Source organism: Henckelia pumila, chromosome 2 (assembly GCF_033568475.1).
Source record: "Henckelia pumila isolate YLH828 chromosome 2, ASM3356847v2, whole genome shotgun sequence".
Lineage (NCBI taxonomy): Eukaryota > Viridiplantae > Streptophyta > Magnoliopsida > Lamiales > Gesneriaceae > Henckelia > Henckelia pumila.
In genome coordinates, this window is record NC_133121.1 from 150,333,592 (window position 1) to 150,359,738 (window position 26,147).

Sequence of the window (26,147 nt, forward strand, 5' to 3'; positions counted from 1 at the left end):
TATGTTGCAACTTGCAAAGTTTTTGAAGTTCTTAGTGATAATTCTCCAAATAGAAGAGTTAAGGCAAAAGTTAGGGGAATTTATAGAAACATGGCAAGCTTTGAATTTGTGTTCATTTTGCTCTTGATTCATAAAATTATGAGAACAACAGATACTTTTTGTCAAATTCTTCAAAGAAAATTTCAAGACATTTTGACTGTTATTGCATTTGTCTCCTCTACCAAAATTATCCTTCAAGAAATTAGGAATGCAGATGGGAAGAATTTATTCATTGAGTGAAAGTTTTTTGTTCAAGAAATGAAATTGATGTGCCTAACCTTGATTTTTATACAAGATCCGGTCGTTCCCGTTAGCGAACCACAGTTAAGCATCATTACCACTTTGATGTTTTTAATGTAGCAGTAGATTTCTTCTTTCTCTTAGTACAAACTTAGATCCAAAAAATTCATTTGACTCGTTTAACAGTGATGATATTTGAAAGCTTGCAATGAAGCTTTATCCTGAAGATTTCACAAATCAAGACATCGTTGCTTTGGAATATAAATTGGTACATTATAAACTTGATGTTACACAAAATTTGAAGATTTCGACACTTGTTCAGTTGTGTCAACAATTGAATGAGAATGGACGGTCAAATGTTTATCTTATGTTTGCTAAATTGATTCATCTTATTTTGATGTTACACGTTTCTACCGACACTACCGAGCGAGCATTTTCAGCAATGAAAACATATGAAGATGACACTTCGCAATAAAATGGAAGATGGCTTTCTTGCCGATTGTTTGACACTCTATATTGAACAAGATTTAGCTAAGGATATAGATGTAGATTCTTTTATAGATGAATTTTATGTTTTAAAATCTCAACTTTTTTTAAAATTATATAGTGTCTATATATTTATATATAAAATATTTTTTAATAATATATAATTTATTACATTAAGTTCAACACTTCCTTCCCTCCCAACTCTAATTCCTGAATCTATCCCTAGAGTCTGGAGACATGAGAATCCAAGAAATCGAGTTTGAGTTCCTTTCTCCTGAACGTCGATCGATTATTTTCAGGTGCTTTTACAAGGTCACTTCTTTTTCTGGTTGAGAGATGATTTATCCATTTGATCTCTGTGTGAGAAGTTGTCTAGAACATTAAACATTTTGGTGAACAAAAAGTATGAAAAGTGAAAACTGGTCGATAAAGCTGACCAAACATCACTCAAATGGGTTTGGATACATTTAACTCAATTCTAAGTGGGATATGTGATTAATGATGTGTTTGTACAATTGTAAATTTTGTGATTCAATATCAAGATATAATGGATCCAACGTATTCGTTTTGAACAGATATGTTTCCTAAGTAAAATTTGTGATTGCTTGCATAACTAGTATCCTAAGATATGCTGAATGTGCTTTCATTTATCCAAGCTGACTTAAAATTCTCATATCAAAGGAATTGATTGACTTCCGATTTATATTACTTGCAGAGTGGGACAAGAAGTAGGAAAACTATTATCTTAGCAAAGTAATAACAGCAGATCCTGAAGATATTGATCTTCAGTTTCAGCGTGCATCTATGTTTGTTGAGCTCGGAGAGCATCAAAAGGTTGTTGATTCGTATGAGCTAGGGGTGGGCATTTATTTTCGGGTTTCGGGTACCCTACCCTACCCGACCCGATCGGGTTTTAACCAATCGGTTCGGGTAGAAACCAAACCCGATGTTTTGATAGTCGGGTTTGTGTCGGGTATTTTTTTACTATCGGAAATCGGGTAACCAATGTATTTATTTATTTTTTTAAAAAATTAGTAGCCTGTGTAATTAAATCAATATAACCCAAATCTCATCGTTATTCTTTCAATCCATTTATCCAAAGTCCAAACTCCAAAGTCTTACTCACTCTCGGCTACGGCTACGGCTAGGGCTTCCACTTTCTTCCCATGAGCGACGGCTAGACTGCAAGACCTGGTCGTCAAATGCAGTGCTCGACCAGTCGACCAAGACGGTGAACACAAGTCACACAACCCATTACCCTCGCGAGTCGCACGAACCACTGAACCAGGTCTAGCACTCTCAGCATCTTAGTCATACAAAATTTATTCTTTGGCTTGTTCATAAATTTGCATCATTTTTTAAACAAATTTGCATCCTTTTACTTTATATATCAATTTTATTTATTTATCAATTATACACTCTCGGCTAGAGATGTCAAAATGGGCTAGGTCTGTCGGGTTGGCCCGCCCCTCCATACAAAATTAGTGGATTGGGTTGACAATTTCTCAAACCGTCTAAAAGGTGGGCCGGCCCCGCACGCCTAATGGTGGACTGTGGTGTGCAAAAACTCGTCAATTTACACGTGAGCCCGCAGGATTGGCCTTCCCCGCCACCTAAAATAGGTGGATTTTCACCTAAAATAGGTGGGTTGGATTAATGTTTTTCCAACCCGCCTAAAAGGTGGGTCGCCCGTCTCGCCCCACTTAATGGTGCCAATTTTGACACATCTACTCTCGGCCACTAAACCAGTCATACAAAAAACAAAAATTATAAATGTTTTATTTATCAATTTGCATCATTCTTACTTTATTCTTTGGTTCTATTGTATGCTGACTACTGTTCTTTGAGATTGCTGTGAAGAATGTAGAGAAGCGAGAACTAGATCTTTTTTGACAAAGGGGTGGACTTGTGGGTTTAGAACCCTTGACCTCTCCCAAATTTGGGGAAGGTGGTGCCATTAGACCAAGTGGTCATTGGCAAGCGAGAACTAGATCTAGAAGTATACAAAGTGGAACAACGGTCAGCAATACAAGTAAATGATCTTTATAATCTTGATTTGGCATTCGGGTTTATATACTTTTTATAAAAAATAAAAAAAAATGGTGTTTCGTATAAACATTCAATTTAAGTTACTTCGATTAGGAATGAAAATCATCAATCTCCATTTAAATTATGATTTAAACAACATTTTTTTCCCGCTCACCTCTTTTTCTCGACATGACATCCATTCTAAGTCAAAGTTCATACCACATATATAACTTATAAGAAAATCCTAGCGCATGTTCTTAGCATATGATCGATCATGAGACCAAATAAGTATTGTATATATGGAACATATCGAGTGCAATTCTTGGTCTTTTCTATAGACTGTCTGGAGTCGAGTTGAGTCAAATGATCTATAGACTGTCTGGAGTCAAGTTGACAGAAAAGGAAAAATGATCCAGAAATACATATCCCTGTGTCGGATATCTGGGAAAAGGCAAATCTGACAAGTTTCTAGTTCCATTTATCAAACATCTGCATCAAATTAAACGAAGAAAACTTTCAGTTAACAATGCAGGATTAGTTAGAATAGCTTTTGGCAAGAGCGTAGATACAGGAGTGTATGGATCGGTAGACCGTAAATGAAGTATTCAACACTCGTTTTAGATTGTCTAAACTTTTTTGTTGAAAACCAGGCTCTCCATAAATTTTGATTTGATATGAGATGTCACGATATCTTTTTCCGTAAATCATTGGTAGAAAAGAAAAGTAGATGTTAGTTCAAGACATTGTTAAGAGTCGAAACTACAAACTGTAGAGTTACATGTGTGGATTTTGATTGCAGGTTCAAATGATCTTTTATTGACACCGTAGTACACAATCCCTTGAACACTATGGAAACACACGTTAATGTCTTATGTGCAAATATGGGTCTCGAAGGAGCACAGTCGAAAATATGACTAGAAGTTCATCTAATACATGAGAATTAGCATTCCTTTAACTATTCATAATCTTCATTCATATAATTAGGAAAATTGCTTTAGCTTTCAAAGTTCATTGACCTAAACTGGTGATTGGAAAAGACAAACCTTGTCAGATGTTTCCTTCCCCCAAAATGTGTCATTCAAAAAATAATAACTCAAGATCATCAAAACCAGTTCTCTGGGGGGTAGGGGGTGGGAATCAAAACCAGTTTATTCATTAAATTGTAGCAACTGTTGATAACAGTTAACTTTTATTCTTCTCTTGGCGTGTTCAACTAATGTGACATTATTGAAGGATCCCACAAACGAAGAATGTAACAGGAAAATAAGAAAAGAGAACCTGGATAATTAAACTTAAGGTCTGTATAATGTAAGAAGTTCAATCATTTGACTATTTAAGTTCTTATTTGCAAGGCACCATGCAGTCTGAAGAGGAACATACGAAAAGAAAAGTGTTGTGTGGACTAAAGAACCTACATGAAAGAGAAAGTGATGGTAACAGCAGAAGAAGTTTTGAACTAAAATTGATTACCATAAAATAGTAGCAAGTCCAGATAGAAAAGGGCTCACCTGACCGATATCTTGAAATAGGTATTTCCCGCAATTCTCGTCTCATGCACAGATATTCACTTAACAATGCCATTATTGCCAGGCTGGTAATGTTGACGACCCACCATGTCATTGACGATGGCCACCCACCATATAAAATGCAGATGAAGAGGTGTATGATATAAAGAGTAGCAGAAAAATCCAGGCATTTCTTAGCTCTCTCAACTAAATAGAGTGAAAAACCTGCACTGCTTAAATATAAAAAAGCAGCTTGTGAAGGATAGAATTTTCAAACATCAGTCGCAAGTCTAAGCTATAGAATAGTTCAGCACATAAAATAAGCATATTCAAGTAATAATTGAGTTTTAAAGTTGTGTTGAAATCATGAACCTTGACACAGAATCTCCACAGAAAGTCAGAAAGTTACACACACGAAATGCACTCTTGCCCGGTGTGCAACACACCAAAGTGACCAAACGCAACTCTTAGACTTGTAGAAAACCAGGCAATCGAATGAATCAAAAGGAAGCAAAATTTGAATGTTATCAGTTTGGATGAAGCAATAACCTTCCTAACAATCTAATCGAAGCCAAATACCAAACAAAAAAAAATATGAACATTTGAACTAATTGGTAAAAACACCACAGAATATTCTGAAATTGCCACAGAATCATGCTCGTAAATTTAGAACTTATTTCCCATATCAAGATTCATAGTACAACTGCAGACTGATCTCAAGGTGGCAAATCTGAACATGATGGAAAACATGGACAAAATTTAGACTGAAATTTTGAGCACAACAACAAGAACCATAAACTAAATCCATGAGCATAGATTAATTCAAAAACAAGAATCATATAAAAGAACTGTCAAAACAAACTCACCCAGCAATAGAGCTGAGAAGAATAGAAGAAATTATGCACCAACCGGTGACAGTGGAAGCATTAACCGTTGCATAATCAAAGAAATACACCAGACTCATCCTCGAAACCCGAGTCCCAACAAGAATTGACAAAAATATTCCGAGTGTCAGATAGTGCAGGCTCTGAAGGCACGCGATTTGGGCAACAATCAGCCATGGATCCCAAACCACCGAACCATAGAACATGACTTACTCTTCAATTTTACTTCCCTCTTTCTGTGATTTCTCAGAATAACAAAACAAGATTTAACTATTCTTGATTTGTCATCGCAACTCTGAAGAAATTTCTTGCGAGTTTGGCGCAGAATCGACGAGCAAAAAAGGAGAGAATCGTGTGGAGATCTTCCGTCAGCAAGTTGTGATTCATTCTAAAACTTAATTTTGGTAAAGCCCAATCACATGACCCAATCTTCATCCGTTTACCCGGCCCATACAGCATTTGGATCGGGTTGTTACTTACATTCATAAGTTCACATTTGAAAATACCCTTTGTGATCTTTTTTTTTTTAAAAAAAAAGGTTGGGTGGAAAAAGAAAATACCCCTCTATGAAATCGAAACCAATAGATCAATTAAGTTTTGGTTCATCAACAATATTAAGGTGAAAAATTGATTAAGCCAAACAGAAACCAAGTCGACTGAACTGAATGACTAAATTCACAACTAAACTTGATTATCGAATTGGACTAGTCAACTGAATTGAATACATCTTGATTGAAATTTTTCTAAAGGCTACTAATATACAAAGTCACCAGTTAAGTTCAAATCGGCGTCTGAAGAATATCAATCTACCTCAGATCGACAGTTGGAATTGGATCGAGTTTTTCGTACCCAGCTGATGCTGCAAACCCAAGCGCACTACCGAGTATACTATAGTCAGAAAGGACAGTGACGTGGACAATGGCAAGAATAAGGGCTACAATTTTTTGAATTACTACTATTTGATTTTGTGACCGTTAGAGCATGTTCAATGGTGAAATGATGTTGATGAGATGAAGTCATGAAGTTGGTAACTTTATTGCATGTCAGCGATGAAGACTTCATTGCTTGGTTCTACGAGGGTGAGATGATGTTGTAAAGAGGATGTTGAAATATTAATTTTTTATTTTATTAAATATATTTTTATTGAAACACAAATTGCACAATAAAAAAAAATAAAATTACATATAATTAAATTTTAAATATTACAGAAAATTAAGAAATACACAAATAAATTTTATTTCATTAAATATATGGATAATTCAACAAATAAAATTTCATATTTAAAATTTTATATTACACATAATTAAAACTTAAAAGCTTACACATAAATTTAAAAACATAATTTAAAAAATCACACACATAATTAAAAAAATACATTATTAATTATTCATCTCCATGAAAATATACGGTGGGATCTCATCCACTCTTTTATATTTAATTTAAAATTATATTATTATTAATTTTATTTTAAAAATATTTTTAAAAATTTAAAACGGCCAGATTAAATCTGGCCGTTGATCTTAACGGCTAGATTTTTCTGGCAGTTAGATCTTTATTTTTATTTATTTTTTTTAAAAAGAAAGCAGTGGGCTTCCTACTCAGAGGGTCTCCGTGCGGGGCCCACTGCATCCTCGCACGCGGATAATATCCGCGTGAAAAATTCTCGCCCCTTGGATGGGAAGCGTGTGGGATTCCTCGCTTATTGTACTTGCTCTTATGAATCAGAGCTTATAAATAGAAGAAAAAACAGGTTGGTAAATCTCTCGAACAACTCATTTTATTTGCGTACATATTCAAGTTTTCAAAGAGCTAAATTGATCGAAGCAGTCAAGCACTCTTTACATATTTTACATTCAAATAATTGATGATCAAATTGTGCTAAGAGTTTACATTGTAAATCAATTGTAAATTAATGGTTTTCATATTGTTCGAGGTTGTAAATTTGAGTAGTAGGAGTTTTAGTTCGGCAGTGGTTAGGACCTAACTGAAGTGTGATTTAACAAGTGTTTGCAACTTCCAAAGTCTTCTTGTGAATATCCTTCTCACAAGGAAAAATGAGTGACATAAGAGTTATTCGAATCTCCGAACATACATAAACAAATTTGTGTCTTTTGCATTTCAGTCAGCATATCTTATTTTCATATTCAAGGAAATTTTCAAGTGTTCAATCTGTCAGTTAAGCTACCTTCCGCACAAAGTATTATTTTTTAGTCAATTGATATTGATCTACGAGAGTTACAAATTCTAAGTTGTTAACCCAACCAAATTATTTTAAGAATTTTGTATGATTGTTTATTCAACACCCTTCTAAACCAATCACTCGATCCTAACAAGTGTTCAGAGCCATGTCAATTTTCGGTTTTGAACATTTCTAAAAAATGGCTTCTTTTAACAAGATCCTCATGTTCTCCAAAGAATATTTCAATGATTAGAAAACATGTGGTAGATCATCACTGATGGACCAATGAAAATTACTAAAGCCAATACAGCCATAGAAATCATATGTGGTGTGTCTCAAACCATTGATAAATCAAGAGTAGAACGGACAAATAAAGACCAAAAATAAAATAATAAAAAAGGCCAGATTGGATAATGTGGCTAAGGATATTTGTACAGAAATTTGGATAAAAACATATTTAGCATGATCAAAATGTGTAAGGCAATTAGCAAACCAATGAGAACAAATTTTCCTTTGCTATACAAAAGTTTGACAACATAAAAATGAAGTATGAAGAGTCCATGTATGATTTTGATGAAAGAGTCAGTGGAATTATAATCGAATTGAATGCACTTGGAAAAGTGTACAACAACAGATAAGTGATTTTGAAGGTGATGAGAGGATTACCCAAAAAGTGGGGCGTGAAAAATGTAGCAATGCAGGAATCAAAGGATTTAAGCAAGATGGAGCTAAATGATCAGTTCGCATATCTCAAATCATATGAGTTCGAACTGAAATAAAGAGATGATTATCAGTCTACTTCCCAACTAACCAAGGCATTGACTGTTGTGAATCTTGAACCACCACTTTCCAAAGACAAATCAGCTGAGCAGTTAAGTAGTGAATCTAGTGATGCAATTTCTTTATTTGTGAAGAAGTTTGTCAAGTTCTTGAGAAAGAACCAGGGCTCCCATAGAAGATCATATCACAAAAAAGAGTCAATTGATGAGGACAATTCTTGTTTCAACTATGGAAAGTTGGTCACTTAACTCACTTCATTGTCGACTGCCCAAAGCCAAGAAAATAATACAGAAGGTTAACCAAGAAATAAAAGAAGTCTTTGGACATGAAAAGATCTAAAGATGAGAAGAAGTTTTTCAAAAAGAATTATAATCGAAAAGTGTTGATGTCAGAGGAAACAAAATCAAAATGGGCAGATACAGACTCTGAATCATGCGAGCCAAAGTTCAAGCAACGAGAGTGATGAAGAAGAGGTCAAATGTCTTATGGCTAATTCTGATCTGGAATCTACCAGTAAAGAGGTATTTGATTTTATTTCCACTGCCTTACATGTGAAGATCTATCTTATCACAACATTACATGACATGGTAGATGAATATACAAGATTTTTTCTCAATCATTCGAGGAAGTTAAGGCTAATACTCGGGCACAAGTCTCTAGTCACCTAACCAAACTTCTCAATTTCCATAATAATGAAAGAATTCCTGAATCAAGTACTCAACCGAAATTGAAAATGTGCAAAGGAAAGTACATTCACTTTGTAAGATTGCAAAGGGAAGTTGTGACACCCGGGGCTGAGGAGGCGAGGAGTGATCGTCGGTGCCAAGAGGTTGCACAGACAATGAGCGGCTCCTGGTAGGCTTCTAGGCGGAGGGAGACATGAATGAACTGATCCTGCCGGAATGAGAGGGATTTTGAGACTGTGTAGGAATGGGACTGCATAATTGAGGAGAGTTTAAAATATTTCATATTTACTACTCATATAAAAAAGATGCATCTTCTTTTCGGGAGCTCGTCATATAAGAACTACAGAGTTAAGCGTGCTTGACTTGGGAAAATTATAGGATGGGTGACCCCCTGGGAAGTTTCTCAGGGTGCGTGTGAGTGAGGACATAAGCACGCTGAAAAGACCCGTCTTGATGCAATGGGTCGTTACAAATGGTATCAAAGCCGACCTCTCTTAGTACGGTATGGTTCGGGGACGAACCAAGCGGAAGTTGTTGGGCATGTGACGCCCGGGGCTGAGGAGGCGAGGAGTGATCACCGGGGCCGAGAGGTTGCACGGACAATGAGCGGCTCCTGATAGGCTTTTAGGCGAAGGAAGACATGAATGAACTGATCCTGCCTGAATGAGAGGGATTCTGAGACTGTGTAGGTATGAGACTGCATAGTTGAGGAGAGTTTAAAATATTTCATATGTACTACCATATCAAGAAAGTGCATCTTTTTTTCGGGAGCTCATCATATAAGAACTCCAAAGTTAAGCGTGCTTGACTTGGGGAAATTATAGGATGAGTGACCCCCTGGGAAGTTTCTCAGGGTGCGTGTGAGTGAGGACATAAGCACGCTGAAAAGACCTGTCTTGATGCAGTGGGTCGTTACAGAAGTACATTCACTTTGTAAGATCCGGTATATGAACATAAAGAGTTTATTCATCAAGTTGAGAAACCTATAGAAGAGATGAAGAAAGGCACAAAGTTTGGTATCGGTTAAAAACCTGAGAGTTCTAAAGCCAAGCCTAACTTGACGCCTAACCGACTCAGTTTAGCAAGGTATAACTCTATGAATGGTAAGTCCAACCGATACTTCAACAACAATTCTGTTTATAAAAGATATAGGCAGACCAATGAAGGTGGAAAAGGTTAAAAAGCATATCATATCTGATCCACACAGAGCACCACACGCCTCTGCATGTGCACAACCCTTTCGGAACATATTAAATAGACGATCAGTCAGACTGATTCAAGTTTGCATTTCTGAATGACTAATTGAGTCTGGAACCAAGTAGGTATGGGGACCAAAAGTTATTTTAAATTTTTGAACGAATGTAACAGGAACTGAAATGCTCAAAAAATCAGTTTGGTACATAGAAAGTGGATTTTCAAGGCATATGAATGGTGAAGCTAAACTTCTATCCAAACTGGATAACTGTTCTGGACCAAAGATCATGTTTGGTGATGATTCTCAAGGTAGAACCATGGGTAAGGGTAAGATTATTCATGATAAAATTATTATTGAAGATGTTTTTCTAGTTGAGAACATCAAATATAATCTTATTATTATCAGTCAATTATGTGACCATGATTACTTAGTTGAATTTCAAAAGCACATATGCACTTTCAAGAATATTTCTAGATCTATGATCATGACAGGTGAAAGAAGTGGAAACACTTGCAAAGTCAGTTAGTTTAAACAACAAGTGATCCAATTTGATTTATTACTTCAAATGTCACTAAAAACTGGTTGTGGCATAGAAGACTATATCACTTGAATTTAAATGCTATTGACAATCTGAGCAAACATGATTTGGTTATCGGCCTGCTCAAAATATAATTTCCAAATACAAAGTTTGTACAACATGTCAGTTTGGGAAGAAAGTTAGGTCTACTTCTAAAAACAAAGGGTGTACTATTCATCAATCCGAAGCTTAGAACTAGAGATGTATCAAGCAGGCAGGTCGGCCCCGCCCCGTCCTAACCCACGGCCCGTTTGGGTTGGCCCGTTTAGGCCCGCCTCCAAACCGGCCGCTAAAACCCCAACTCGCCCCGCCACCTAACCCGCCAAAAATTAAATAAAAATAAAAAATAAAAATAATAACACTAGTATTTGGAATTGGAAAAAAAATATTAACAATTTTACACGATAATAAATAATAAATATCACAATCAAACAAACATATCAAATTTTGATGTTAACTATTATATTTTGTTTAAAAAAATCACATATCTAAATAGTATAAATAATATAAGTAGATATTTAATTATAAAAAAATAATAATGTAAAATATTAAAACAAATTAAATACTAGTTATAAATTTTCAAAAAATTAATATTTAAAATGAGTAATTTTATGCCATATTTTTTAAAAAAAAATTGAAATTTTTATTTTTTTTAAAAATCTGGCGGGCCGGCCCGCCTCAAACCGTGGCCCGTTTAGGCCCGACTCCAAATGAACCACTAAAACCCCAACACAACCCACCATTTTTTCATGGCGGGGCTGGCTGGCCCGACGGGCTTGACCCATTTTGACAAGTTTACTTAGAACTATTGCACATAAATATTTTTGGTCCTATACCAGTAATGATCTTAGGGGGAATAAAATATAATATGGTTATTATTGACGATTTATCTAAGTTTATTTGGGTGATATTTTAAAATCAAAGGATCTGACTGTTATCCACATGATCAAATTTGAAAACGTCCTCAAAATGAAAAATCAAAAGGGATTGAAAAAATCAGAAGTAACAGAGAAACTGAATTTGACAATAAAACTTTTCATCCTTTTTTGAATGCCATGGAATCAGGCATTAGTTCTCTGCGGCTAGAACAACTCGGCAAAATGGTGTTGCTGAGAGAATAAATATGACTCTTAAAGAGTTTGCAAGAACTATGTTAGCTAATTTTGGTGTTTCTCAGAAATTTTGGGTTGAGGTAGTAAACACTATTTATTATACTCAGAATATATCAATGATTAACAAAAATCATGGCAAGCCACCCTATATATGAGATTTATAATGACAAACAACCAGTGATTTCATACTTCAATTTTTTTTTGTTGCAGGTGTTTTATTCACAACAATGAAAAAAATCATTTGACTGCATGGTGCTAAGTCAAATGAGGGTATTTTTTTTATTGAATATCCATATGTAAGCAAGGCCTATCGAGTATTTAACAAAATAAGCTTGAATGTTGAATAAACCGTGCATGTCGTTTTTTACAAAAAAATGTCAACTGACAAACAAACTGATCCAGTTAGACTGATTAATCGAATTGAAGACGTCAATCTAGATTATGAAAGTTAAGATGAGATCTATGTCAACAAAATGACACTTCAATCACCAGAACTAGAGATGTTAGATCAACCAATTGTACAAGAGGACATTCTAATAGACCAAGTTGATGATTCGCAAGGAACTAATAGACAGACTGATGAGAACCCAACTAAGGTGAACCAGACTGATCTTACTCCACATAAAAATGTTGATGAACAAACTGTAGATGGAACAGGGAACATCCACCCGGTTTGGTAATGGGTAACTCATCTGATCCTGTGAGAACATGAGGACATGTGATCAATCAGTTTAAGATGAATTTTTTTTGAGATTTAGTTCCTAAACCATCACATCTGTTAGTCATTTGAACAAGATGGGTCTATAGGAACAAACGAATGAATATGGAACTGTGGTGAGAAACAAAGCTAGACTAGTTGCACAAAGATTCAGACAAGAAGAAGGTGTAGATTTTGATTAGACCTATGCACCAGTAGCTAGACTGGAAGTTATCAGGATGCTTCTTGCCTATGAATTTTTCAATAATTTCAAAGTTTATCAAATGAATGTAAAGAGTGTATTCCTAAATGGTCTACTGCAAGAAGAGTTTTATGTGAAACAACTACCAGGTTTTGTTAATAACTTATTTCCTGATCATGTTTATCATTTAAATAAAGTTTTATATGGATTGAAGCAGACACATATAGCATGGATGATATATTTTCCAAATTTCTAATTGAGCATGACTTTGTTATTATAATTGTTGACTAAAACTTTATTTAAGTCTACTAAAAATGATCATACTGTGTTAGTTCAAATTTATGTTGATGATATCATATTTGGGTAAACTAACCCCAATATCTATGAGAAGCTTGCTAAAATGATGCAGGATGAATTTGAGATGAGAATGATTGGTAAACTAACATTATTTCTTGGTCTACAAGTCAAACACTTGGATAATGGTATTTTATCAGTCAGACTAAGTACACCAAAGAGCTACTCAAATGTTTTGGAATGGAGACTTGCTCTGTAGCAGCAACCCCAATGATCTCATCGGTTAAGCTTGATAAAGACGAATGGGGAATATCAGTTGAGGTAACAATATATCGAGGTTTGATAGGTTCTTTATTGCACCTAACTGCCAGTGAACCTGATATAGTTTTTGTTGTATGTATGTGCTAGATTTCAATTTGATCCTAAATCGTCTCATTTCTTAGCTGCCAAACATATTAATAAATATCTTAAAGCAACTCAAAATATTAGGTTATAGTATGCTAAGGACTCGTCTTTCAATTTAGTTGTATATTCAAATGCAGATTATGCAGGGTGAAAGCTTGATTGAAAAACATCAGTGGATCATTTCAATTTCTAAGAGACGAACTAATTTCTTGGTATAGCAAAAAGCAAACTTCCATTGCTATAATAACCACCAAGGCTAGATACCTAGCTGCTGGAAGTTTCTATGTCCAACTGCTCTGGATTCAACAACAACTAAGGGACTATGGGATAAATGCTTAGGAGTCACCTATTTTATGTGACAACAACATCATAATTTTCATCACATACAATCCTATTATAAATTCTCGGACCAAGATATTGATGTTCGACATCATTTCATCCGAGATCATGTGTTTAAAAAGGATATTAGGCTGGAGTATGTGTTAACTAATCAACAGACTGTAGATATCTTCACAAAGCCACTTCTAGAGACTAAGTTTCTTACTTTAGAAATATTTTAGGACTCACTTATTTATCTTAATGTTTTATTTATGGGAAATATTGAGTCTAGAAGGCCTACTAATAAGACAAAATTCAATTATCCATGAGCCCAACTGACTGTTGGTTTAGTTCCCTAACTAAACTGGTCATCGTATTCTGGGATTAACTGATATTATCATTTAGCGTAGTCAGTCTTCTTGACTCAGTTTAGTTCCTTATTAAATTTTGTGATTGTTGACTATTTATTTTCCTAAAAATTATTATTATTTGATTTCAAAATCAAGGGCGGAGGCTTGTGTTGCTCTGCCCGGGCGGTAGCTCGGGTGACCCAATTTATTTCCTACTTTTTATACATTCAATTTAGTCTAATTTTTCAATAGTTCGGTGACCCAATTTTAAAAATTAATAGATACAAGCTCAACCTATAAAAAAAATAGACGGCTTAAAAAATTCTAATCCGAGTATAAATAAAATAGTGGTTCTGTTATTGGGCACAATTCATATAAAATCACAAAAATATAATTTATATCAACGAAAATACGAGTAGAAAAGTTAAAACATTACATCAATTCATAATAATTCATTATACAATCATTTGATAAGTTGCTAAATATATTTTTTTCAATATATATCACAAATGTGACTTACAATTAATCTGTACGATTTTTTATTTTATTAAATAAATATTAAAAGTATTATAATAAATACTTATATAAAAAAATTGAGGGGGGCCTATGCCCCCCTGGACCTATATTGGGTCCGCCCATGGTCAGAGAACTTCAAAAGGCCGCAAAATATATACATAGTTAGACTCTTTACATTCTTTTCACCACCTTAAAAATTTTCTGTAAATTTCTTTTGTTCTTGCTTCCTTGCTTTCAATAGCATTGATCGATTTCCTAATTTCTTTTATGAATCTATCACAGTGGCATCACCCACAACACTAGCTTATATCATGAATGCCCTTGCCGTTGATTTTGACTTTATTTATTCCATGTAGGATGCGGTTATCTTTGAGGTTTTCAAGTTGATTGAGTCATTTGGACTCAAGACCTTTCTGAGTTCATATATGGATATCTATGTGCCAGAGTTGAAAAGTGTTTACAAGAAGGATGCGTTACTGATGAAGGGAAGATCATTATTCCAGTCAGGGAACAGAAACTGTTGGTAGATGAGGCATTCTTTGCAACTCTATTCCAGTTGCTCTCTGAGGGTCTTACCATTTTTTCTGTGGTATCTAATACTTCTGTCGAGGAAATACAAGTCACGTTCTTTGCATTTGGAAAAGCCATCAAAATCTATGCACCTAAGAAGGAGATAAAATTGGAATATCAGTTGTTAGCTGACATTGTAGCAAATTGTTTGATAGCCAAGGGTGGCTCCTTCTCTGCAATGAGGGTGGGCAATCGGATCTGGTATTTTGGGTCTCGAACCGACCTGAACCAAAACCGATCGAGTGCAAATATCGGGTAAATTGGGTTTTTTGTTGGGTTCGGGTAGTAAAATTATAATGCTCGGGGCTAGTAAGAGGGCGGGGAGTGATCGTCAGTGCCCAAGAGGTTGCACGGACAAGGATCGGCTCCTAGTAGGCTTCTAGGCGAATAGAGACATGAATGAACCGAACCCGTACCGAAATGAGAGGGATTTTGAGACTATAGGTATGAGAATACACAGTTGAGGAGGACCTAAAAGATTTGATAGGTACTACTCATATCAAGAATGTGTATCTTCATTTCGGGCGCTCATCACATAATAACTCCAAAGTTAAGCATTCTTGACTTGGGACAATTATAGGATGGGTGACCCCCTGGAAAGTTTCTCAGGATGCGTGTGAGTGAGGACATAAGCACGCTGAGAAGACATGTCTTGTTACAGTGGGGACAATTGTCGAATTTGGGTCGTTACAGTTGGTATCAGAGTCGACCTCTCTTAGTACGGTATGGTTCGGGAACGAACCAGGCGGAAGATGATGGGCATGTGATGCCCGGGGCTAATAAGAGGGCGGGAAGTAATCGCCGGTGCCCAACAGGTTGCACGGACAAGGAGCCGCTCTTGGAAGGCTTCTAGGCAAAAGAAGACATGAATGAACCGAACCCATGCCAGGATGAGAGGGATTCTGAGACTGTGTAGGTATGGTACTACACAGTTGAGGAAAGCTTAAAAGATTTGATATGTACTACTCATACCACGAATGTGCATCTTCTTTTCGGGCTCTCATCACATAAGAACTCCAAAGTTAAGCATGCTTGACTTGGGGCAATTATAGAATGGGTGACCCCCTGAAAATTTTCTGAGAGTGCGTGTGAGTGAAGACATAAGAACGCTGAGAAGACATGTCTTGATACAGTGAGGACAGTCGTCAAATCTGGGGTGTTACAAAAATGCTACCTGAAATACTCGATCGGGTACCCAACTACCAGAGTATTATTAATTTATTTAAAAAAAAATGTTATCGTATGGGCTATTGTTTGGACATAGAAATTGGAAAATCCCATTAGTTTGACTCAATTAACTAATTTGGTGAGCCGATCGAACTAGGGCAGAGACACAGTCACGTAGAGGAGGAAACTTATTATTCCATGTAGAACCTAAAAATTGTAAACTTGGCTCGAGATTGTAGAAGAAATCTATTGTATAAGATATTGATTCAACCTCAAAATTGGAGACTTTGTTCGAGATTTGGAGCCTGGCAGAGATGGATTCTTTCATGGGTTGTGGTGGGATGTATCCTAGCCCCAAAAATAAATTTTTTTACTACCCATATAAGTTTTTATCTTACACGTTCCACGTACACCAGCCCACCTCCATAAAACTTAATGATCAATTTGTAGTTGGTGTCCTTTTCTTATTTGACGATTTTTTTCTTCTCACAGGTTGGACAACGCTGCAACACAGACATCAAAGGTTTATCACAATTTTTTTTGTTTTTTCGCTTTCTCCTTTCTTAATCCTACCATTCCTTTGATCATCTGTTTTTTTCTTGTGAAATTTTTTATTTGTGTGTATCAGTGTATGTATATTTATATATGTGTATCAATGTTATGTATTATGATGTATGCCATCATTTTTCTTGGGCTCTCAATCAAATTGATAAGCTTGTTTTTTTTTTTTTTACATGTAATGCTAACTCAACAAACTAAATTAAAAATATTATTGTAATTTGGATTACTTATTAGTCCCTTCAGAATTTGTTTTTTGTTTATTAAACTATTTTTCTTATGTAATTTGTTTATTAAAATATTTTCCCTTACAAAATTTGATTGCTAAGTGAAAATACAGGTAATAAATTTATTTTATTTACTTGATTGTTATGTTATTACTTGTTTAGAGATATAAATTGAACTATTTCAAAATAGAGCATCAATCTGCTGCAAAGAAATGAAAGATATTGATATCATATTTTTTAAGAAGAGAGATCATCAAACTAGTGAAAACTCTTCAATTCCTACAGTTTCTATAATGAATCATCAATCTAGTGAAATTCTTTTAATACCTAGTGTACAGATTTTTTCAATTCTCTCACCTAAGAAGACCATCAGTCATCCTCCACTTGTATTGAACGAGATCTTGGAAAAAATAGATATGTGAATATAATGTTAATCTACGAGATGAGATAAGACGTTCATATCTATATGAAGATGAGACCTGATGTAGCAAAAGATTGATATTGCCCGATTAGAGAAAATCTGGGTAACTTGTGGAGATCTGGATAGCCGGATTAATACTCGAACTGTTCCAAAGATCAAACTTCGTGGGTTGTCATCTGCATCACAAAGCAACATGAGTGGTGCCGGGGGTTGCCCGGCGAAGACACTCCGACGCTCAAGTCAGTATTTGCCTAATAAAAGTTATAGAGAACTAGAGCATGTGACTATAGAGAGCGTACCTTAATAATGAGAGTACTTGAGCTATTTATAGATAGTCGGAGAGTTTCATGAGCTTAAGCCTCTTATGAGCTTTTAGGAATTTATGGGACTTGATAAAGTGTCCGGATAAATATCGAAGTAATATGTGACCCAGATGGATTGAACCATTGGGCTTGGGTTCGGGAGAAAATCAAATTGGGTCATAACCCATCAAGACCTTATCAACCAGATATGTTGAAGTAGCGGGGTACAAAATTTGGAAGCTAGAATTGTCATTTTCAGAAAAAATAAATAAATAAATAAATTGTTCTAGATATTTCATTGGTTAGAGTATTTGCCTTAAACAAATAAGACATATTGCTTGTATCGTTTTTTTTTTCTGATGATGTTAATTTGAATAATATTTTGGCACTTATCAATGAAGTAATTGATCATTGAAAAGGGTAAACCAAGGAAAAACATGTGCATTTCTTGATCATATTGGTTCTGTAGCTTCTTTGCCTCATACTATGTGTGAGAGAAGGGCTAAAAATTTGATGAAGCCCTCACAACATATTGACAAATTTATGCATGTCCAATCTAAGGAGGAAAGTGAGAAAAATAGTTTGAGCTTGAAGACCTCAATTATAGTTGTTTGCTGGCTAGCACTTCAAGGTTGTGTGTTTCGAGGTAATGATGAATCTTTATCTTCATCTAATTATGAGAATTTTCTTGAATTGGTGAATGTTTTTGCATAAATGAGTACAAAAATTGATGAAGTTTTACTTGAGAATTCTCCAAAAAAAATTCCTAATATATCGCTCCAGAAATTCAAAAAGATATTTTGCATATTATGGCCAATAGAGTACGACAAATTATCCATGAAGAAATTTGAGATAAATTTTTCTGTATTCTTTTTGATGAAGCATGAGATACATCTAAAAGAGAGAAAATGACTATTATCTTGAGGTTTGTGAATAATCATAAGATTTGGACATAAAGATTTTTTGTCATCAAAAGTTTTAGTGATAGTACCTCATTGAATTTGAAAAAAGAAATATCAAATTTTCTTGCTTATCGTGACCTCCAGATTAAGAAAATTGGAGGCCAATGATATGATGATTCTAGCAATATGCGTGACACGTGGAATGAACTTCGGGCATTATTTCTTAGAGATTTTCCATATGCATACTATGTTCACTGTTTTGCCCATCAATTACAACTGACATTGGATTCTGCAGCTAATGAAGTTAGTGTTATTTAGAAATTCTTTTCTCATTTGGAAAATATTTTCACTTCTTCTACTAAGAGCATTGTTGAGTTACATACTGCACATATCAATGAAATTTAGCATATGTTGGTAATTGGAGAACATGATTCTGGAAATGGGGCCAATCAGATTGGTAATTTGCAGCGAGCAGGAGCTACTCGTTGGAGTTCTTACTATGACACTGTAAAAAGCTTGATACGTATGTATGCTGCAACTTGCAAAGTTTTTGAAGTTCTTAGTGACAATTTTCCTAATGGAAGAGCTAAGGTTGAAGTTCGAGGAATTTACATAAACATGGAAATTTTGAATTTATGTTCATTTTGCACTTGATGTATAAAATAATGAGAACAACAGATACTCTTTGTCAAATTCTTCAAAGAAATTTCAAGACATTTTGAATGCTATTGTATTTGTCTCCACTACCAAAACTGTCCTTCAAGAACTTAGAGAATGCGGATGGGAAGAATTTCTTCATGTAGTGAAATTTTTTTATTCAAGAAATAAAATTGATATGCCTAACCTTGATTTTTTTTAACAAGATCGAGCATCATTACCACTTTGATGTTTTTAATGTAGTAATAGATTTCATCATGATGAAATTAAATACTCATTTTAATGAGTGATCAGTGGAACTTATTTCTCTTATTACAACTTTAAATACAAAAAATTCATTTGAATAATTTAACAGTGATGATATTTGCAAGCTTCTAACAAAGTTTTATCTTGAAGATTTCACAAATCAAGACATCGTTTCTTTGGAATATGAATTGGTACATTTGAAATTTGATAGTACGCAGAATTTGAAGGTTTTGACTAGGGCTGGGTTGGTACGATATACCGGGATTTTCAACAAATACCGTATATCGTACCGACATATTCGGTATTGAAAAATATGATACCGTTACCGTACAGACTATTCGGCATACCGAAACGTTGGTATACCGATTGTTTGGTATGATATAAATTTAATGCCGATACCGTACCGAAATTTCGGTATACCAAAATTTCGGTACGTTATCGGAAATATACCGTCCATACCAAAATTATTATATGTAAATGAACATTTTCTTGCAAGGCACTCTCTGATCAACAAGGTTTTATGTTATTTGATCCAAAAAAATCAGTAAAGTATTTGGAAAGACTTTAAATAAATCATAACAAAACCGACACATTTTTGAACAAACTACTCGATTTGAGCTTAAAGAATCCACTAATGCAAACATATTACTCTAAAAGCAAAAGACATTAAAAATGGTCAAACCACTAAGCTGATTCCACTGATGCAAGCGAAAGACAATAAAAATGGTCAGACTACTAAACCTCAACCATTTGCAAACAAACATATCCTCCAAATATTATTTGTAGCCTGCATACCTTTGTAAAGTTTCTGCACAATCTTCAATGTCATTGCTACGTCAAGAATGTTTATCACACTGTTTCCAACATCATCAACCTCTTCTTTTTCCACCAAAAATATCAATGAAAAAATATGGACCAAACATTTTCATGCCCTTTCAACTTATAATATTAACGAATGAGTTTTGACCTCTTTGCAGCTCTAAAATAAAATTTAATTTATGACAATATAAACACTGTTTTTTGAATACTAGCTAGCATGGAGTTATTTGGATCTAGATCTAAGCAACTCAAATCCTTAGATGATTCATGCCCTGCCCCTGCCAACTTTTGTTACAAAATAAAAACTGAATCTCCTTGGAAATAGAAGGTCGAAAGAGACTAGAACACGGAAGAGGGCAAGAAGCAAAGATAATAAACTATCCACAAAGTTACTAAACAACACAACCATAGTAATAGACCTTTATAACATATAAGTCTCAAAAGAGCCATCTAACAAGCAGAAATTTTACAAGATAAGCAAGATATATTCTCAAAACAAAAGTGCACATCAAATATATGGTTAATCTAAAAAAGATTTAGGTTAATTGCCAAAAATAATGTTATCTCCTACATTTCTGTTTTGTCAACTTCAACATTTCAAAAGACCTACAAATATTAGAATTTAATAAGTAAACATTAACATATACTTACGCAGTGTAATTTTATTTTAAATCCTTCTCAAAAGCCTACACATTTTTTAAAAAAAAACTTGGTTACAAATATTATGATTAAAATAACTAAACAAAAATATAGTATTACCAACTGTAATTTTTTTGAAACTCCAACTCAAAAGACCTGCAAAATTAAAAACTAAATTTATTTACAAATATAAGAATTGAAATAAGCAAACATAGAGATTCTCTAATTACTTGTCAAGTTAGACCAAAGTGGTGGGAGAAGATGAAGTGTTGGCACAATCTTGAGTGGTATTTGCAGCTGCAAAAAAATTATATTAGTATGCATGTAAGATTAGCAAAGATAGATATTAAATAAATTTAAAGTTAATTAATAAAAAGTTGTTACTCTTTTCAATTTCTTCAATCTCCCTATATAGTTCAAGGTCATCATCTGTTGGATCTTTCCAAAAAGAAAACTCCTCGGCTCTTAGCCAATCACTAGTGCACACTAATGCCTCTACCATTTTAGGACTCAAACTACTCCTAAAAGGATCCACAACTCTTTTTCCTAAGCTAAAAGCAGACTCACTCGCAACGGTTGAGCTTGGAATTGAGAAAATATCCTTGGAAATCAATGAGAGGATTGGATACCTAGTTTCACTTCCTTTCCACCACTCCAAAAGATTGAAAGATTGGTGGAAAGGAAGTGAAACTAGGTATTTGTTGGATATTTGTTGGAGTTGTTCTGCTTCATTTTGTGCCTCCACATCGTCAAACAATTCATCACAAAGACCAACACCATCACCACCAGGGCCAACATCTCCACCATCACCCTCTATTTGCATACTTTGACTCTCAACATTCAATATATCATTTATTCCTTTGTACTCCATCCACAAAGTTACCAAGTATGGTTTGACTTTATCAGCAAAATCTTTCATCCTTGCAGCTGAACCTCCCAATTTTCTGACAGTAACTTTGATCATCTGAAGTTTGTTCCTTGGGTCCAAAACATTACCAATAAATATCAAAGGGTTCATGCTATTCCAATTTCCCCAATACTTGTCAAACTTTGACTTCATTGCACTTGCTACCTCTGTAAGAATTTGATCTGAATCATCATGTCTCTTTCTATCAATCTCTACTTGGAGTGCAATCATTGATTGATAAATCAAGTGGGATGTTGGATTTTTTGATGCACTTAGCTCCAAAGTGGCATCATAAAACTTTTTCAGAAAATGTACAAAAGCTTTTGCTCTCTCCCAGTCATCAGAAATTGGAGGGCCGATCTTTTCTTTACCCTTATCATCTTTTTCACGAAAATAATTCGTAAAAGACAACCATTATTCAGTCATCCTTTCGAACACCTTTCTATACTTTAACGCAGCTTCAAGAATTTTATAAGTTGCATTCCACCTCGTTTTGACATCCATAGGAACGGTTGATGTGCTGGAAAACTTGGCTAGCATGGCAAGCTCCCTAAATTTGGGGAAGAATGAATAAAAACAACGGCATTCCTTATAGCTTTAATTGATACATTAAGTTCCTTCAAATCATCCTTAACAATTAAGTTAATTATATGACAAGCACACCTCAAATGCAAGTATTTCCCTTCAAACAACAATAAATTCTCACCTTTCATCCTTCTTTTCAAGTAATCAATTGCACTGTCATTAGAAGAAGCGTTGTCAACGACAATTGAAAAGACTTTTTCTATCCCCCACTCCCTAAGGCAAACCTCAACCATCTTCCCAATTTCTTCACCAGAATGATTAGTGATTTTTGTGAAGTTGAGTATTCTTTTATGCAGTTTCCAATCACTATCCATGAAGTGAGCTGTCACTACCATGTAATTGATGTTTTGAATGGATGTCCAAGTATCAGTAGTGATACTTACCCTAAGGTCGCCAATCACACTTTGTATCTTAGCTTTTTCAACTAAGAAAAGATCATAAACCATACTAGCAATTTTCTTTCGATCGGGAATTCTAAATCTCGATTGTAATTCATGCAATAATTCTACAAACCCCTTAACTTCGACAACCCTAAAAGACATTTCATCGACAATCACATACCTTGCCAGTTTCAACTCACATTTTTTTTTTATTAAAAGCATGAGAAACCAAGACACTTCCTTGCCCCATAGTCTCATTTGTCAATGTAGTTTGACTTTTATCATCCCCACTCACTTCATAGAGTGGACTTGACTTGCACCTCTTTACTAAGTGGTTTTTTAACCCACTAGTAGATCCGTAAACTGTTGGGATCTCAACTTTGCAATATTTTCATATCCCTATTTGTTGTAAGGTATCATCGCTCAACTTCCTTGTCCCCTTTATACAATGCTCCCAAAATATACTCTTGCCTTGTTTAGGAGCTTAGGAGGCTTCCTCGGTCTTTTTCCAGTCGTTGACTGTTGTGTTTCGTTTTCTGTTGCATTTGATGTTTGGGATGAATTTTGGACAACATTAGACTCCGTACTGAAATAAAACCAAGAAGATTGTATCATAATTCATAATTTTATAAAGAAAGCTAAATATATGTTATAATACAAAATAAAGAGGAGTTCGGATTTCAAATGAGTTTGGAACAAAATGATAGAAATATGTGTTTCGCTATCTGTTATAATTTGACAAAGGTAGAGTGTTTATAATCAATAAACTAAAAAATAATAATTGTGTTTTCATTCTACATATACACTGATCATGACAACATATGATAAAATTACAAATAAACAAGTACATAAATATATATATATATATATATATATATATATATATATATATATATATATATATATATAGACATGATCAACATCGATAAAAAATGGAATTCATAAGCTCATACAGCAGCCCCCGTGTGGCTTTATGGGCTTGCAAGATTTTGAAAAAAAAAACAAAATTTATTTCTAAAAGTTGGATTCTCGGTGGGAATATGTCTCTGGAAAAGGAATTTGGTTTCATTGTTTTGGAAGAATGCAATTTAATTGGGGGGGGGGGGGGTAGTGGGTTTTTGTCAGAAAAAATCTTGTAGGAACGACAAATGAGAATAATGTACATATATTGAACAATCATGAGAATTAATCTACCTTCAAAATCAACCACAATATCCCAACTATTTCTGAATCGAAACAAAGTAAAAAAAGCCAGACTCCTTTCCTTTGCTCTTTGCTTGAACAGCTTGCTGTTAAAAAACATGAGAACAGAGCAAAAGAAATTTAAAAAAATGAAACATTGCGATACACAACTCCTTCTCAGAAAAAAATAACAAAAAATATGAAGCCGCTAACTTCTCTAGCAAAATATAAAGTCGACCAATCCATTTACTGCATAGAAATCATAGTGCAATATTTTAGGGTTAGGGATTTCAGTGAAGGGAAACGAGAAGAATGGGAAGAAACGATGAAGTTGAAAAGATATCTGCTATGTTTGAGGCTTGAGCCCATATTAAAATAGATTTTTTTTAAAGGATATAAAGCCCAATACAAAAAAATAAATTGAAACATTGATTGAGTCCAATATAAAATAATTATTATTTTTAATATAATTTTTTTTCGATATTTCGGGAAAAGATTTTATTTGCATACCGTTGTCGTTACCGAAAAATTCAATACGGTATTATACCATATCGAATTTTTGGGTATACCGTTAAATTCGGTATTCGCGGTATTTTGCGGTACGGTAAATGCGGTATACCGGAATTTTCGGTATTTTTACCCAGCCCTAGTTTTGACACTTGTTTAGTTGTGTCAACAGCTGAATGAGAGTGGACAGTAAAAGGTTTATGTTGTGTTGACTAGATTGATTCATCTTATTTTAACGTTACCTGCTTCTATCGCCACTATCGAGCGAGCATTTTCAGCAATGAAGGATGTGAAGATGACATTTTGCAATAAAATGGAAGATGAATTTCTTGCCGATTGTTTGACAGTCTATATTGAATATGGTTTAGCTAATGATATAGATGTAGATTCTGTTATAGATGAATTTTATTTTTCAAAATCTCGTAGGGCTCAATTTTTTTTGAAAATTATAGTGTCTTTTAATATATATATATATATATATATATATATATATATATAATTTGATAATAATATATATTTATACATTAAGAACACCCCCCACCACTCTAATTCCTGGATATATCCCTGGAGTCTTGAGACTTGAGAATCCAAGCAATCGAGTTCGAGTTCTTTCTTCTCAACGTCGATCGATTATTTTCAAGTGCTTTTACAAGGGCATTTCTTTTTCTGGTTGAGAGATGGTTTATCCATTTGATCTCTGTGTGAGCAGTGGTCTAGATCATTAAAAATTTTGGTTAACAAAAAGTTTGAAAAATGAAAACTGGTCAGTAAAGCTGACCAAAAAAGCACTCAAATGGGTTTGAGATACATTTAATTAAATTATTTGTCGGATCTATGATTCATGACGTGTTTGTACATTTGTACAGTTTTAAATTTTGTGATTCAATATCAAAATATATTGGATCCATTTCTATTCGTTTTGAAGTTGAACATATATGATTCCTAAGTAAAATATGTGATTGCTTGCATAACTAGTATCCTAAGTTATGTTGAGTGTGCTTTCATTTATCCGAGCTGAGTTAAAATTCTCATATCAAGTGAGTTGATTGAATTTCGATTTATATTACCTGGAGAGAACTATGGGACAAGAAGCAGGCAAACTACTATCTTGGCAAAGCAATAACAGCAGATCCTGAAGATATTGATCTTCAGTTTCAACGTGGATCTATGTTTGTTGAGATCGGATATCATCAAAAGGTTGTTGATTCGTATGAGCTATGGGTGGGCATTTATTTTTGGGTTTCAAGTAAACGAACCGACCCGATCGGGTTTTAACCGATTCGTTTAATTGTTTAAAAAGTTGGGTTCGGGTAGAAACCAATCCCGATGTTTTGATAGTCGGGTTGGTGACAGGTATTTTTTTAATATCCGATCGGGTATCGGGTACCCGACATATTTATTTATTTTTTTTAAAAAATAGTAGCAAGTATGTTGGAACAGATTTTTGTGTTTGACAAACTATTTCAGAACGTCATTTAAACTGGTTAAAACACCAGACAAAAGAAACAGTCCAGTCAAGGAATATAATAATCAGTCCAGTCAAAGTATCTTCACCTGTTCTCAACCAGTTGAAGAACCAGTTCAT

The 26,147-nt window shown here is 34.5% G+C and overlaps 1 protein-coding gene across 3 annotated transcripts; it reads right to left on the reverse strand.

Moving 5' to 3' along the window:
* Positions 1 to 956: 956 nt before the first annotated feature.
* On the reverse strand, positions 957 to 5,543 carry LOC140882670 (uncharacterized). 3 transcript variants are annotated; one of them, XR_012150259.1, is made up of 4 exons: positions 5,165 to 5,543; positions 4,302 to 4,528; positions 3,363 to 3,484; positions 957 to 3,282 (listed from the first exon to the last, which is right to left on the reverse strand). XR_012150259.1 is itself a non-coding variant. In XM_073288809.1 (3 exons), the coding sequence occupies exons 1-3, from the start codon at positions 5,386 to 5,388 to the stop codon at positions 3,275 to 3,277; spliced, it is 459 nt and encodes a 152-aa protein (XP_073144910.1). In that variant the 5' UTR covers positions 5,389 to 5,543; the 3' UTR covers positions 957 to 3,274. The 3 variants fall into 3 exon arrangements, 2 of the variants coding, with proteins under 2 accessions (XP_073144910.1, XP_073144909.1); XM_073288809.1 differs by lacking the exon at positions 3,363 to 3,484; XM_073288808.1 differs by lacking the exons at positions 957 to 3,282; positions 3,363 to 3,484 and adding an exon at positions 3,495 to 4,204.
* Between the last annotated feature and the right edge of the window lie 20,604 nt (positions 5,544 to 26,147).

What these genes read in the sequence shown, in the direction of transcription:
- LOC140882670 (XM_073288808.1), bottom strand. Translation starts at nt 5,388, where the DNA reads ATGTTCTATGGTTCGGTGGTTTGGGATCCATGGCTGATTGTTGCCCAA. An exon ending in CTTCTCAGCTCTATTGCTGG is followed by an intron (nt 4,529 to 5,164) that starts GTGAGTTTGTTT and finishes ATATTTAAGCAG; the next exon opens with TGCAGGTTTTTCACTCTATT. An exon ending in TATTTCAAGATATCGGTCAG is followed by an intron (nt 4,205 to 4,301) that starts GTGAGCCCTTTT and finishes TCTTTCATGTAG; the next exon opens with GTTCTTTAGTCCACACAACA.